The sequence below is a fragment of the Natrix helvetica genome (assembly GCF_964273705.1).
Source record: "Natrix helvetica genome assembly, chromosome: 2".
Lineage (NCBI taxonomy): Eukaryota > Metazoa > Chordata > Lepidosauria > Squamata > Natricidae > Natrix > Natrix helvetica.
The window spans coordinates 252418233-252433948 of NC_138552.1; the positions used below are offsets into that span (position 1 = coordinate 252418233).

General features: G+C 43.9%; 1 protein-coding gene across 1 annotated transcript in view; it reads right to left on the reverse strand.

Moving 5' to 3' along the window:
• The window catches only part of PTK7 (protein tyrosine kinase 7 (inactive)), a 95760-nt gene that overhangs the window by 25857 nt on the left and 54187 nt on the right, over window positions 1-15716 (reverse strand). The window contains exons 2-8 of the mRNA XM_081944739.1: window positions 7948-8241; window positions 5006-5108; window positions 3819-4009; window positions 3033-3183; window positions 2489-2619; window positions 1975-2244; window positions 1496-1629 (exon numbers count right to left, since the gene is read on the reverse strand). Coding sequence (XP_081800865.1) covers window positions 1496-1629; window positions 1975-2244; window positions 2489-2619; window positions 3033-3183; window positions 3819-4009; window positions 5006-5108; window positions 7948-8241 — 1274 coding nt within the window. The remainder of the gene's footprint in view (window positions 1-1495; window positions 1630-1974; window positions 2245-2488; window positions 2620-3032; window positions 3184-3818; window positions 4010-5005; window positions 5109-7947; window positions 8242-15716) is intronic.

The following is a 15716-nucleotide window of genomic DNA, read 5'->3' on the forward strand; positions in this document are numbered from 1 at the left end:
CCCACTCTCAAATACCAAATCCTTATATTAGCACACAAAAAGTGTAATACAGAAAACTTGAAATAATGCTTTATAGGTAAATTAGTATCAATCCAGCCTACAGCCTTTTGACCTCAAACAGAATGCTAAAAGGTGCCTTCATAAGTGTCTGGTCCCTACCCCTCTGCAATTGGGCTCTAGTCAGTTCTTGTCTGTAAGAATAAGACTCCATTTTCAGATGTATCTCGTACACAGAAAAAGAAGAGAATTAAAATGGAGACTTCGAATAATTGCTTTTTAAGCACTGTGTCAGATGCTTAAGTTCATCTCCCTTTTGTTACAGTTTTATGAAAAGGTTTTAATTGCATAATGGGATTAAGCCAGTGGAATCTGATCTATAAAACCACAGGACACATTCCACTGTTAACTGCAAGACCACATACTTGTTTAAATGGATATGCATGTACGTGAGAGAGAATAGAAACTGCACGGGGTAACACCACTAGTGAATTATTTTGGGTCGGTAACAACGCAATATGTGTGTGGGCTGGCTTTTTTGTGGGTACACATATACCCCTTTCCCAAACAACATATTTGATACCCATGAATGTATGATAAGCTAAATACAGTCCTAGATATATCCATACATGCTCTGATAGGTTTCATGTCTATCACTTGTATTTTCCCAGAATTCTCTATTGATTTTCTCCGAGCAAGGAAAAACAAGAGAGAAAATCAGGCACAACTCTCATCGTGTATTCTCTGTCAACTTCAGCAACAGAAAGATTTTCTGTTTTGGGAAAGTACCAGCCAACCAGGATGGCAGTTTCTTTGGATTGGAACATGGTCCAAGGTACAGCTACAGCTAGACAGGCATAGTCGGAAAAGCCCTGTCTACTATTATAACTCTCTTTCAAATAATTTCCTTGAAGCACAGCTCAGTCTACACACCTTCCCTGGGCATTTTGAGAAAACTACAATTGAGAAAGATCAGGAGGAGGCACATTCACATGGATCCATGTGAAAGTTAATAGAAATCTAGATTTAGCAATAGTATTTAGACTTATATCTTGCCCCATTCATAGTGTTTTATAGCACTCTCTGGGCAGTTTACAATGTCAGCATATTTCCCCCCAAAACCTGGGTCCCCATTTTACCAACATCAAAAGAATAGAAGGTTGAGTCAACCCTGAGCCCATCAGAATCAAACTCTAGGCTGTGGGCAGAGTTAGCCTGCAATACTGCATTCTAACCACTGCGTCACCAGGGTTCCTTACGATTTAGAGAAAAGCACAGCTCAATGTCAAAATACAGAAATATACTATTAAATCAAGAGAATTTAAAGTACAATAGAAAAGTTATACTCTCAATATAATGGAAGCATTTATGAGAACCGTGTTAGTAGGAGAGGAAGCCTGAGATGCCTTAAAAGTATAACAAAAAGGAGTAAAGATTTAGCAGAAAAATACTAGACCACTTGTTCCATCAGATAGTAAAACATCCTTTAATAATTTACCTCTGAAATAGGATTGCCATTACGAAACCAGTTGACAGTGGGCTTGAGAGAGGCTTTACTGAGACAATGAAGGTATCCTGGTTTGCTCTCCTCTAGCTGACTGTCCTTGGGCTTTTCCACCCATTCTGGCTTTGCTGGAAAGTGACAGAAGAAAAAGAAAGATTACTAATCAGAAGTGACTTAATAGCAGAAGATTCTGGTAGCATTGTATGCCATCCTATATGGGCCTTCTGAAGAGACCCTTTCATTTGTTTCTTGAAAAAAGTCCTAAGCCAAATTGACAGAATGATAAAGACCATAAATCTAAATTACAGCATCATTTAGCTTTGATAATCTAGCCATGTCATTCCTGATGCCCAAGTTCTCTTCAAAAGTTTTAGAGTGAATTTTTCTTCTCTTTACCATCCCAATTCAAAGAATATTTAAAATTCACTACACTTTTTTGTTCTCTCAACATATTCATAACGGAACCAGCTTACTTGCTACTGAAATGGAAAGATCTTGTTTTTTTTCTCCAGCCTTGTTCACTGCATGGCAAGTATATATTCCAGTATCCTTTTCTACAATAGTGGTGAAGACAAGGTCCCCTGCTTCTTGGTGAACTCTCCCAGTAGTGGGGATACGAACATTGTTTCTCTCCCACCAAATATGGGGTTCAGGGATCCCACGAGGAGCCACACAGGTTACACGTTGCTCTTTATTGGCTATGACAATTTTGGGGTTAAATACTTGAGAAAAATCTTCAATTTCTATGAAAAAACAAAATGTACATTTTAGAATCCAACAATGTTGATACGTGATTTGGGCTAAATGTGTTAGGATAAGTCTTAATTACATATCTGAATATGACAGTATCCAACAACTTATCATTTTTATGATACCTAAATTTCTGGGGACCTAGCTCTTCCCACCCTGAAAGTATGGCAAAATGAAGAACCTTCATCCCAAAACGTACCAAACTCCACAGAATCTCTGTGAGATACAAGCCCATACCTGCTAGTTGAAGGGTTGCCTCCAGGATTACAGGTTTTCCTTTCTGTCCACGGCCAACACATTTGTAGATTCCAACGCTGCGTGGTTTCACCTGACTTACTAGTAAAGAGCCATTGGAAAATATGATGGTCCTTTGAAAGAACAGGGAGAAAAGATACATTGAGCTGATAGAACGAAAAGATAGTTACAGCAATGATGGATGCCTCCATAAAGTAGCACTCTTCACTATTCTGACAACCTTCGTCACAGTATTTACTGCTATAGACAACCGACTGGTGTTAAGGTGATAAATAGGCAATGCTGAGTAATTGTTAAGAACTGGAAATCATTCTGGCCAGCAGCAGATCCATCTTTCTGCCAAATGTAATGTGATTGAAAGCTCCATTGTTGAGAGAATCCCGAAAGCCTTGCCCATAGTAACAAACAAGCAGCCCGACAGATCGGTACCAAAAAATAATAGCAATTCATTTTTATTCCTAGGAAATATACCTGCCACGTGACTCTCTATCCCCACAAGTCTTCTATTTTTAAATGAGCTACTTACCTGCTCCGATTTTGAATGGGGGAGTCATCCTCAAATAGCCATTCTTGGGTGGGTGGTGGCACAGCCTGGAACTTGCAATGGAACATAGCCTCCTCATTTTTATTGACAATTTGGTTCTCAGGAACTATCACTGGGTGGGGGAAACTTTCATCTTTGACAGGGAAAAGGAATAGAATAAATCAATTCATCATCTGGATTCTCTCTTTCAAAGCAATTTGTTCCCCTTCAATTTGCATGTCTGCTTTGCCATGTTCCCTCTCCCACCCCAGAGCCAGCAAAAAACCAAGCCACTCTTAATCTCCCCCCCCCCGGCATACCCTTACTATGCAACAAGAACAGACTTGTGCTTTGCCACTGTCCATACAGCTTTAATACACAATAAGGCTTCCCCGAGAGTCGCAGCCATTGGGAAGGGAATTCCCAACCACAGAGGCTACAGAATTACAAGAGCTGAGTTCTTTCAATTATGGTTTTAACTACATGATTAATCCAGAAAGGAACTGGTCAGTTTCATGGCATCAAGCTTTCTAAACCAGCAAGTTGACCGACACATTTAAAAACAAGAAAAAACTGGGCTGTTCAAATTGGAATTCCAGCCTTTCTTGTAGCCAAAAAAAAGGGGCTGAGAGGTGATAGAAGAGAGACTAAACTGAAGGGAATGGCCCCAAATAAAACAGGCAGAATCCGCTTGAATCAACAGATTGCCAACATGACGCATATTCAGCACAAAAAACACTTGAGACTTTCTCAAGATTAGACACTTGTAAGAGCACAAATGCCAATTACCTATAATACTGAGGGTGAAGTTGTTTCGACTGCATACAGTGCCCACAGCATTCCGAGCACAACAGTAATAAATGCCATTATCATCTGGGTTGGCACTCTTGATGGTGAAGGTCCGCTCCTTATTATTGACTGAGTAAATTGTGCGATCGTCTGCAATTGGGGTACCATCTTGGAACCACTGACTTATTGGGCTACGAAACACAGACAGTTTAAAAACTTAGTATGATGAAAAGAGCAATTACTTAGCAAGCAACTAATAAATGCACAACCTCTTCATACCAAAATCTGTGATGTAGATGTGGGTATTTTGATGAACATTCATAGATTTAAAACAAAACGTTTAGCAAACATTGTGCTACCCAATAACCTTGTGTATTCCCAACCTGTGCCATCTTCACATGAGCAAAGGGCATTCAAGCATCAGAGGCGCTACTCCCTCCTTTGTCATGTTCAGGATTGCGCTAATCAACTCTTCTAAGTATGTAGTTATTTAATTAAATTTATATGCAGCCCATTTCACTGTTGCTGCGAGTGAGCAGCTTACAAAATGCTAACAAGATAAAAATACAAAAAAAAAACCTATGAACTATTAAAAATTAAAAACCAACAAGAAAGGCGACGTAGGAATGGGGATCTTCTCTTCAGCCACCCATACCATTGAGCATTGCTACAGGGGTACCAGGCCAGTCAGGAGAGCCAGGTTTTAAGGCTCTTCCTGCAGACCACGAGTGTGGAGGCCGACCCCAACCTCTGACAGGAGAATATTTTGGGGGGGCAGGGAGGTGTACAGCAGAAAAGGAACTTCCCCTGAATCCCGCCAGCCAAAATTCTTTGGCAGACATAACCCAAAGTAGCCCTCTTCTGCTGGAGTGAATGAGAGGAGCCAATCTCACTGGGACGAGACTGTTCCTCAGATACCCTGGACCATACCACAATGGCTTTAAAGGTGATAACAACACATTGAATTGGACCAGGAAGCAGACTGGCACCACCAACAGTAGGTGTTAGCTTCTGAATACTTTTCAAGGGTAGCCCCATCAAGTGTGTTGCAGGAGATGCGGGATATGACCAGAGCATGAGCAACTCAAATTCATCTAAGATGTTATTGGAAGAGACAAGTTACACTAATGAATAGAGAAGGAAAAGTTACCCAAAATAAGCACGAATCATTCAAAGTAGGGACTCACCGTGGGTGCCCATCAATGTGACAATGCAACGTTACTGGAGAAGAACTTTGTATATCCTCCACTCTGACAGGATTCTTCAAGACAACTTTCCCTGTTTCAATCCCTTTCAAAAATACAGTAAAAATTAGTCAGTTTGAGACCGCAGCCCTTTTGTATACTTTGGAACTCATCAGTCACTATGGAAGTACAAAATTGTGTTCACCTTGGCGTGACTGCACATGCCCGGCAGTGGAAAAGCAAAATCAAGTGAATTATTTGTTTTGCTGTAACTTGCATTGCTCTTGCTTACATAAATGTTAGCATTACTGCCTGTCTATAACTTTACTTGAAGCTATAAAAAAAGTATTTGCGTAACTATTAAAGAAATCCTTACAGAGAAGCGATCAGATACAATGCAATCTTTCCTGTTTAGCATTTGCAAACAGAAAACCATGATAACAGAAGAGGAATTAACTGGATACTAGACACAAATAATACATATTTCCCTAGCATAGTGGGAGATGGAATGAGCTTTAGGATTGGTTGGCAATTCCAATATTTATAAACAGTTCTCCAGCCCTCCAACCCCGCTGAGGCAGCCCCGAGCAGCCTCACGCAATACCACCAGCTTAGACGATCAAGGTGAAGAATTTAGAAATTTAGGAAGTTGTTGTTAAAGCCAATTAAAGATCAACCAATTAAATGAATTAAGTAATTTCCTCAAGAAAGAGCCAATAACTAGTCTGTTTGGACCAAAGACTGAGAGGAAACTGGGGGAGCCAAGGGGAGGAAGAGGCGTATTAAAGAATTCCCCTCAGACTTTGGACCAATCAGTCTTTGAAAATATCCCACGCGTAGCCCCTCCCACATTACACACTGGAAAACATCCCCAAGGCTGACTTTCTCCTGTCACAATATGAAATAGAGATAACAGGTGAAAGCTAATGTATAATCAATGAGAACTATTAAATAAGTCACCATATTCCTTACAATTTTTAAGAATAAAAAATTAAGCTGGGAAGAAAAGAGTAGAGAAAGACAAATGTTAACTACGCCAGGTAGGCGAATTTACAACTGGAGTGCTAAACCCAACTGACAGCAAGATGCAAAACTGACTCATTTGCTTATGTCTGGCTCTTTGAAAACCTCCCATAATTCTTTTTTAGCTTGGCTCACCCTAAACAAAAAATGGAATTAACAGTAGATGTAACACTGATCTGACTCAAAGAGCTGACTCAGCCCAAGTTAGGACCTTGGTTTTCAGGTACTCTGCATTACTGAAAATAAAGCCATACACAACATTATTTTAGAATCTAAAAGATGCAATAATATTCTAAAATAACTGCCTGTCATTGAGAAAGTACTGCAGTTGGACATCATGTCATTTATATATTTTATCCATAGCACACATTCTTTCAGTAGCTAAAAGCTGTCAGGAAGCATCAGGACGCTGATTAGGTTAAGATATTTCCATCCTCCACAAGGCTACTTTAATATGCATTTTCTGAGCAAATTCTGAATCAGACCAAAACAGAAGATGTATTATTTTATAACAGTTTTTGCTGACTTGAGGAAGAACAACAGTTATAAGTTAAATATATTTTTCAATTTAATGTATTAATATAATAATGAATTTTAAGTGTAAGTATATACTTCTACAGATATACAATCTATCTGTAATATACATGAAAGAACTCCAGTTCCAAACTAATTTAAGGCACATAGATGAATATGTATCATAACATTCAGAGTATTTTGTATGTTGGTTTGCAACCAGTTACACCGCCATAATTGGCAGTGCACAATAAAGAAAAAACTTCTTCACTAACCCACAGGAAAAAAGGATTCCAGGTCAAAAAAAAAATTTCTTCTAACACATATGTTACATTATTATTAGTCAACATTAGAACTAGTTTGAGAGAAAATGCAGTTTACATGTAAGTACAAGAAAATAGAACTCAGCCAGTTTGCTGTGGTGGTGAAGTTACTGGCCTTGAAACCTAGAGACGAGTTCTTAGGCATGAAATCTGGCTGGGTGACCTCGAGCCAGTCACTCTCCCTCAGCCCAGCTCACCTCAGAGTATTGATATTGTAGGGAAAATAGAAGAAACAAGGGGGTATTACCTATGCTAAGCACCAGGAGTGGGTTCCTACCAGTGCTGGTACTGGTTTGCTTCATGCATGCGTGTGCAGTTCACTGTAAATTGTTCTGCACATTCACGAAGAACGTGAAAAACCACTAAAAAATATGCTGGCAATGGCAGCAGCGACCGGGGAATCGTTCAGGGGCGTGGCCAGCCTGGGTAGCTGCCGATTCTGCGTCCAAGGCCAAATTACCACTACCGGTTCACCCGTACCAGCGCAAACCAATAGAAACCCACCTCTGCTCAGCACTTTGAGTTATCTTTATTAGATAAAAATCTAATGAATAAAATAAATAATAAATACATTTGGTTGAGTTGTTCTGTCCCTGAATATTTTTTATATTTTCATGCAATTTCTGCTTTAACTTTATGGGTTCCATCCTTTTGTTCTTTTTAATTACATATTAATTACAGTTATGTAAACGGTGCCCTGTTAATTTAAGCCATATAGTTTAGCAACATCTGACATGTATCAGACCTTATATTTGTACTTTATTACTAGCATTGTTTTCATTAACTGCATTAGTATTGAATAGACATTGACTATGAAATGGTAAATAGGCTATATACTTCATGAACAATGCTCCTTTCAAGTTTTAACCATGAAAGGATTTGAGCTGTCTATCCAAACCAATATTTTTCATATGCAGATACTAGAGAGTTATGGTTAACCAATGCTTCCTGGCGCATGAGTGCATTTGCTGCCGAAGTCAAGTTGGCTCATTTAAAGAACGCATTTGTTGTATATCTTCCCTTTTCTCTCCATTTTGACAGGTGGATGGAACATCAATGTAAGTTAGTAACAAAGATAATGCTCACATTTTATGTTGAAAGATGCATTTGTTGTCCGAGCTTCTTCTCCAGTAACTACATTCCTGGCAACACATTGGAAGTTCCCGCCATCTTGCTGACGATCAATAGATGCAAACTGAAGGTTGCTCCCTTCCTTGAAACGCCGTTCAGTGTCCTGAAAAGGTTCCCCATTCTGTAACCACTCAAATTCAATGTCTCTAGGGTCTTTCACTTCACAGCGCAAAATGGCACCACGACCATGCAGGGCATCCTGAGAATATGGCTCTTTAGTGAAAGATATATTTGCTTGAGCCCCAACAGCTAAAAAGAGCAAAAGAAAAATATTACCATTTGATTAACTAAATAACAAACATAATACGATGTTTAATTTGTTTATTTATTTAGAAGCTGCTTGGTTTCAGAACAATTCTGAGAGGCTTACATTTAAAATAAAACAAATAATAAGAATATACTACTGGATAAAGCACATATCCAGCACATGCTAATTGATCAAGGTTCTAAAAACAGCCTGCCCCAAGGTCCGGGTGTACAGCCAGGTTCTTAAAGACTTCTGAAACTTTGTCAAAGTGGGAAAACTATGGATATTATTCTAGAGCAGTGTTGGCGAACCTTTTCGGCACCGAGTGCCAAAACGGGAGTGAGCATGTCAGAAACTGGAAGACTAGGTGGCCATCTTCCCGGTACACGCATGCGCATCAAGCATCTGTTCTTCTGATTTCCAGCGCTCCCGCATGTGTGAAAACCAGTTGGCCGGCGTTGGAAGAGCAACGGGCAATGGCTCACATGCCAGGAGATGGCTCTGTGTGCCACTTCCGCCACTCATGCCATACGTTCACCATCATGGTTCCAGAGGGAAGGTGTCGCAACACGGATAGCTGACATTGTTTAATTGAGAGAATCTGAGGCATACCAACTACGTCTGATCTTACTGGACAGGCAGAAACCATGGAAGATATATTATCTGACAAAGAACCTGATCCTATACCACGGAGGACTTTATAGATGACAACCAGCATCTTAAATTGTATGTGGAAGCTTACTGGCAAGTACTGTGACTTGCAGAGCAGTGTTATCAAGTGGTATGATGAGACACCTGCAACACTGCCTGCACTGCTATTCATGCAGCCTGTACTACTACTATAAGCCAGCAGTTGTTTTTGAGTGATCGTCAAGGACAGAGCCACATACAGCATATTGTTACAGTCCAACAATGAGGTGACTAAGGCAAGACCGATTGTCTGGTAGGCTACCTAATTCAGGAATGGCTACAACTAGAACTCCAAATGAAGATATACAAATGCCCTCTTGGCCACAGCTGCCACTACTCTTCAAGTCTGAAGGATCTCCAGATTGGGTAGTACAACCTCATCTACACCACCAGGTGCATCAGGGCCTAAAAACCCATAGCGACTCAGGCGTGGCAAGATTGAATCTAAATCTGTTCTTTCCCATCCAGGCCCACACAGCTCTAGGCACTAGTCCAGGGTATTGATAGCATCAGTTAGCCAGCTTGGGGTCTAGAGGTACAACTGGGTATGATTTGCATATTGATAAGACTGAATTATGAACTAGTGAACCACCCAGCAGTCTCATGTAGATGTTAAACAAAAAGGGGCAGAAGTTGGGTCCTTGGCCCCTCACTGATTAGAGCGGTTTATTGAGAAAGGAGAACACAATACACCCAAACTCACCTCACCCCCAGCAATCAACTCCCAAACCTGACAACAGCCTAGAAGCATACTATAGGGTTAATTTTCTGCAATAGAGAGTCTGCACATCAACTCCCTAGGAGATGTACAATATATTGGTATAACTGACATTCGTACATTCCATTTGAACTTGTATATTTAAAATGGAACAATTTGGTGCAGAAAGAAGAAGTTTATTTTAAGTGTATACCTTAACAATATACAATAAGTAAAATGCTTATGGTCACCAATAGTACACAAATGCCATACTCAGCAGTAGGCTCCTTTACACAGCTAGATTTAAAAGCTAAGGCACCAGAGCTGGGTTGTTGATCATTTTCTTATGCTTGGTAGATTAAACATTTACAGACTAGTATTGCCATTACTCACATCTGACATATACAAAGAGACTTCAAGGGCTTATTCGGATAATCCTACACAGCAAAAGACAATTGCATTTCCTCCCTGAAGAGTTGCTTTTACTCAACAGCAGAGTGCTCCAGGAAAAAAGTAAAAGAAATATGATATGCTAAATTAGTTGGAATTTAACGTAGCAGGTTTGACAAATGTATACTTCTAATTTTAATTTAGTACCTACCTCCATGGACATATACATATATGGATACATACACACACACACAATGCTTATATATAAATCAAATGTGTTTATGTTCCACTACATATACAAACTGAACGCTTACAGGGATGCTCATCTGGAAAATGCAAGTTTGAAGCTGTTTGATGTGATCAATATAGTATGTATGCATTACAGTGCTATTTGTTTTACGAAAAACATGTTTTAGAACTTCACTGCGCACAAGACAAGAAAGATTTTGTGTTTGGAGGGATATTTTGGCCAAGTATCCTTGCACATGCCAACACAAGATCAGAATGCAAAACAGATACCAGATTTAAAATTTAGAAGTTAGGGGGATACATTTGTTGCACTCTGAAACACTTACGTAGGCTTCAATCATTTTAAGATGTCTAAGAAAAAGAACAGCCACCATTGAAAAATGTGGAAAGCAGAAGAATGGCAACTCCAACTTGTATTTTGCTTGTTGAAAAATTTAGAGAGAGCCCCCTCCTGTTTGTATGATGCAGTAAAAGAATGATTTTGCAGGGCTAACAGAAATAAAGCTTTCAAAAGCTAGAGTAAGAGATAGAAATAAAGGGAATGACCGTTGGCTTACCTGAATGGTAGTTCTCTAGGTGCTGCGGGAGTGTCCAAGCATGGGTTAACTTCAGCTTGCTGCCCAAGGACTGAGTTCAAAGTTTGTGTAGTCACGCCTCCTGGTCCCCTCAGAGGCTCAGTTTAAAAAAAACGAAGAATAAGTTCCAAAAGGAAGCTATATATATATGAATGTTCTATGCCCTCAAAGTTGGTACACACACACCTGTGGGCGACCCCAGGGCGGCGTTGGACACTCCCGCAGCGCCTAGAGAACGACCATTCAGGTGAGCCAATGGTCATTCTCCCAGGCGCTGCTTGGAGCGTCCAAGCATGGGACATACCCAAGCTATGTCGTCCCAGGGTGGGAAGAAGAAATTTCCAGGCCCGCGGGAGTTGTGATAACCCGTTGTAAAACTCTTCTCCCAAAGAAAGCCTCTGCAGAAGCAAAAGCATCCAGTCTGTAGTTCCTCACGAAAGGAGATGGTGACGACCATGTTGCAGCCCTACATATCTCCTCGATGGGCGGTTGCATGGCCCACACGGCTGAGGTCGCAGCACTTCTCGTTGAGTGTGCTGTAAGGCGAGGAGGAACTGGTCCAGCCTGTTGCTCGTAGGCCAGCTTGAGATATGCCCGTATCCAGCGTCCTATGGTAGAAGATGAGGCTTTCCTGCCCATGGAAACTGGCTGAAAAGACACAAAGAATGATTCCGACCTGTGAAAAGAAGCAGTTCTTTTCTTATATATGTGCACAGCACGGCAAACATCAAGTTTATGCCATATGTGCTCCCTTGGATATCTGGGTCACGGACAAAAATCAGGAAGAATAACCTCTTGTGACCTGTGGAAGATAGTGTTGACTTTCGGCACAAAAAGAGGGTCCAGTCTGAGAACAACCCTGTCCGAATGCACAACACAAAGGTCCTCTCTGACTGAAAGAGCGGCTAGCTTGGAAATCCTGCAGGCCGAGGTGACAGCTGTAAGAAAGGCCATTTTGAGAGACAGGTGACACAAACCAAAGGATCGAAGCGGTTCGAACGGAGCTGCGGTCAGAGTCTGACGGACGACGGACAAATCCCTGGTTGGGTATCGATGAATTGTAGGAGGGCTGAGGTTGGTAGCCCCCTTGAGGAAGCTACGAACCTGAGGGTGTCTACTAAGGAACAGATGTGAGTCCGTGGACAGGATGGTGGCCAAGGCTGCTGTCTGCCAACAGAGCGTGTTGGGCGCGAGGTCTTTGTCCAAACCCTCCTGGAGAAAATCCAGAAGTTGCGGAATGGTTGCGGAAGTGGCGATAACATGATAAGACTGGCACCAAATTGAGAAAGTAGACCAAGTTGCCTTGTAAATTCTGACAGTGGAGGGCTGCCTGGACGGAACAGATGACCTTGTCAGAAAATCTGCTAAGCCTCAGGAAGTCCCCCTCAAGTGCCAAATGGCTAGCTACAGCCACTGGGGTGAGATCTGCTCCTGAGGTATGCGCCAGTGCTTGGTCACCGACAGGCTGACAAGGTCGGCAAACCAGGACCTCCTCGGCCAGTATGGTCCTACGAGCAGACTTCTGCTTCCTCCGCCAGAATTTTCCTGATCACCAGTGGTATCAATGGAAGAGGTGGAAACGCATACAAGAGCCCGGGAGGCCAGTGACTTCATAGGGCATCTGTCCCATCTGCGCCGGGGCACTGAAACCTGGCAAAGAACTGGGGAAGATGCGTGTTGGCCAGGGTGGCAAACAGGTCGACCCTCGGGAGGCCGAACCTCTGCGACAGCTGATGGAACAACAATGGATGGAGTTACCACTCAAGAGTTATTGATGGTAGTCCTGCTCAGCCAGTACACGACCACATTGTCGTCCCGCGAGATGTGGTCTGCCCACAGCAATGCCAGGTGACGCTCCGCCCATTGGCCCAGTGCTTCCGTTTCTGCCATCAGGGCCTGAGATCGAGTGCCACCTTGGTGGTTTATATATGCCTTTGTGGCAATGTTGCAGGTCAGTATTAGGACATCGTGGCCCTTGATGTGATGGTGAAAATGACGCAGGGCAAACCTGGCGGCCCGGAGCTCCAGCCAATTTATGTTGTGGGTGAGCTCCACCTGCGACCATCTGCCTTGAATTACGTGATTCTGGAGATGAGCACCCCAACCGTATAGGCTGGCGTCTGTTGTTATGATCAGGCGCTCTGGTTCTTTGAAGAAGGATCCCCGTAGCAGGACCTCCGACTGCCACTACTTGAGTGACCGAACCACCCTTGGGGGAAGGGGCACCACTCTCCTGGAGTTGCTGGCCTTGCGTCTCTGGATCAGTAAGAGGAACCATTGGAGCTCTCACGCATGCAGCCATGCCCAAGGAACCACTAAAATGCACGAGATTAGTTTTCCGAGCAACTGGGAGAGAGAGACGATGGAGGCTGACTCGGCCACTTGGATGCGTCTCACCAGAGACCCGATGCTGTCTACCCGCTCCCATCTGAGAAAGACTTTGCTGCTCCTGGAATCGATCACTGTGCCGAGATGCTGAATTCTGGATGTTGGAGTCAGGTGTCTCTTGTAGAGACTGACTGAGAACCCATGGCGTTGGAGAATGCAGATGGTGATGTCGAGATCTCTTTGGGCTTGCCCCCTGGACGACGAGAGAATGAGAATGTCGTCCAGGTAGCATTTGAGTCTCACTGGGAGAGAATGGAGATGCGCTGCGATGGCGGCCAGAAGCTTGGAAAATGTCCTTGGGACCGACGAGAGGCCTAAGGGGAGGGCCCTGTATTGATAGTGCTGGTTGGCAAACTGGAACCTCAGGAACTTGCGGTGCGCTGGATGAATGGGAACATGCAGGTACGCCTCCTTCAAGTCGATGGAAGTTAGGAGATTGCCTGCCTGATGCAACCCAGTATGGTCTGAAATGACTGCATCTTGAAGCGCTTGTACGCTAGATGGATGTTGAGTTTCTTGAGGTCCAGTATTGCCCTTACTCCCCCTGAAGACTTTGGGACCAGGAAGAGGATCGAGTAGAACCCCTGCCCTCCTGACCAGTGGGGACCTTCTTGATGGCTGCTATCTCCAGCAAATGTCCTGTATCAGCTGGCGCTTGTGGGCAGACTTGGGAATGGGACAATGGACAAAAGTCCATGGGGGAAATGAAAGGAATTCCAGGGTCAAGCTGTGACGGACCGTATTCAGAATCCAAGTGTCCATCATTGAAGGCGAAGCCACAGCAGACGGCGCGAGGTCACATTGGAGGCGAGGACTCTGGAGGAAAATTTTGTGGCATTAAGTGAAGCTTTGGCAGAGTACTCGACAGCTGCTATGATTTTATTCACATCCTGTCGCGCTCTGGTGTCCCCGGTTGGCTGGACAGCAGTTTGCGGAGCCAAAACAACGCTGCTCTGCTAAAGTAAGAAGAGGAAGAAGATGCTCTCATGGCGCATGCAGTGGCCAGGTGAGTTTTATGAGAGGCCTTCTCCGCCCTCTTGTCCTCAGCCTTTAAGCCTTCCAGCAGGTCAGCTGGAAGCACTGAATTGGAAGTTAGTGCTACAATGGGGTAATCCACCTGAGGAAACTTTAAGAGATCCTCAAGGCTACTCTCCATGGTATACAGCTTCTTATCTACCCCACTGGGATTAGCCATAGAACCCGGTTGGGCCCATTGGCGCTGGATAATATCCAGGAACAGCTGGGGGGCTGGGACCAGATCGTGAGGAGGAGTGGTCTCCTTGAAGAGACCCACACCAGGATCCTGGGGCCCAATAGTATCTTTTTTGCCCTGCTCGGTGGAAGTCTTGTCTGCCTAAGCCGGGAGACCATTTGGTGGCGGAAGCCCTGGTCTTGGTAAGGATAGCCCTAAACACAGAGGGCTTGAATAGGCCTGAGAAGGTGGGCGTATAGAGGAAGAGGATTTTCATCCTCTGAAAGATCAGTAGCGTCCTGCTCACCTTCCTCCGCCTCAGACACCTCGCTGACCCCTGAAGGAGCTGGGGAGGCATCTCTAGCCAGTGGATTCTTAGACCCAGCGGCACAGGCCCTGCTCTGATTGGTGATCTGAATGGGCAATTTGATGCCTAACTGTTGGATGCCATCCGCAATCCCCTGGGAAATCGCACGTGTGACTACATCCTGCATTTCCCGGGACAGCTGAGGCCCTTGATCTCTAGGCAGGCTTGGTCCAGTCCCAGATGGGGGCAAAGATTCCTCCTCCATAATGGAGCATACCTCATTCATGGACTCCTCAGCCAGAGAAGGACAGGGGGACCCAAGAGATGCCCTAGAGGGATTGGGCGAAAACCTATCTCGCTGAGGAGTGGGAAGGGAAGGACCTGCAAACTCCTCCCTCATTGGAGAGGGATCCCCTGCCTGTGTTTGGGCTGACTGAGCCTTTTGAAATTGTTTTTCAAGGGCCCTTTGGCGCCTCTCAGCAGCTTTGGACACCTTCTTGGTCTTGGGCTGCTTCCTCTTGGATGGGCACCCAGCACCTTCACCCTTAGCAGCAGGATTGAGCCTGCTGAGCTTACTAGAGGTGGGTCCTGCCTGGGAATTTGCTTCAGCTTCAATGATGCTGGCCATGATGTTAGGCACAGATGCAGGACTGGCTTGAAGAGCTGGCAAAAGAAACGAGGCTTTAGGGCCGAAGATGGCGTGGCCGCGTTGAGAAGGGGGCCTTTAAACGTTAATGTCCCAGCGAGAAGCACAGGCAAGACAAAAGCAAAGGCAAGACAAAGGCCGGTCAGATTTGTCCAAGGTACTCGCAGATCCCCGCTATTTCTAAATACCAGGGAATGGCCAGGCAATAGCCAAAGTCCCTGCAACCGCTTGATGAAAGTCCTGGGGAAGGGGAGGCCTGTTTGGAGACCTGGAACAAGGCCAGCTGATTAGGACCACTCCCAGCGGCGATCTGCTGAGGAAATAGGCTGCAGTGGCTTGAAAC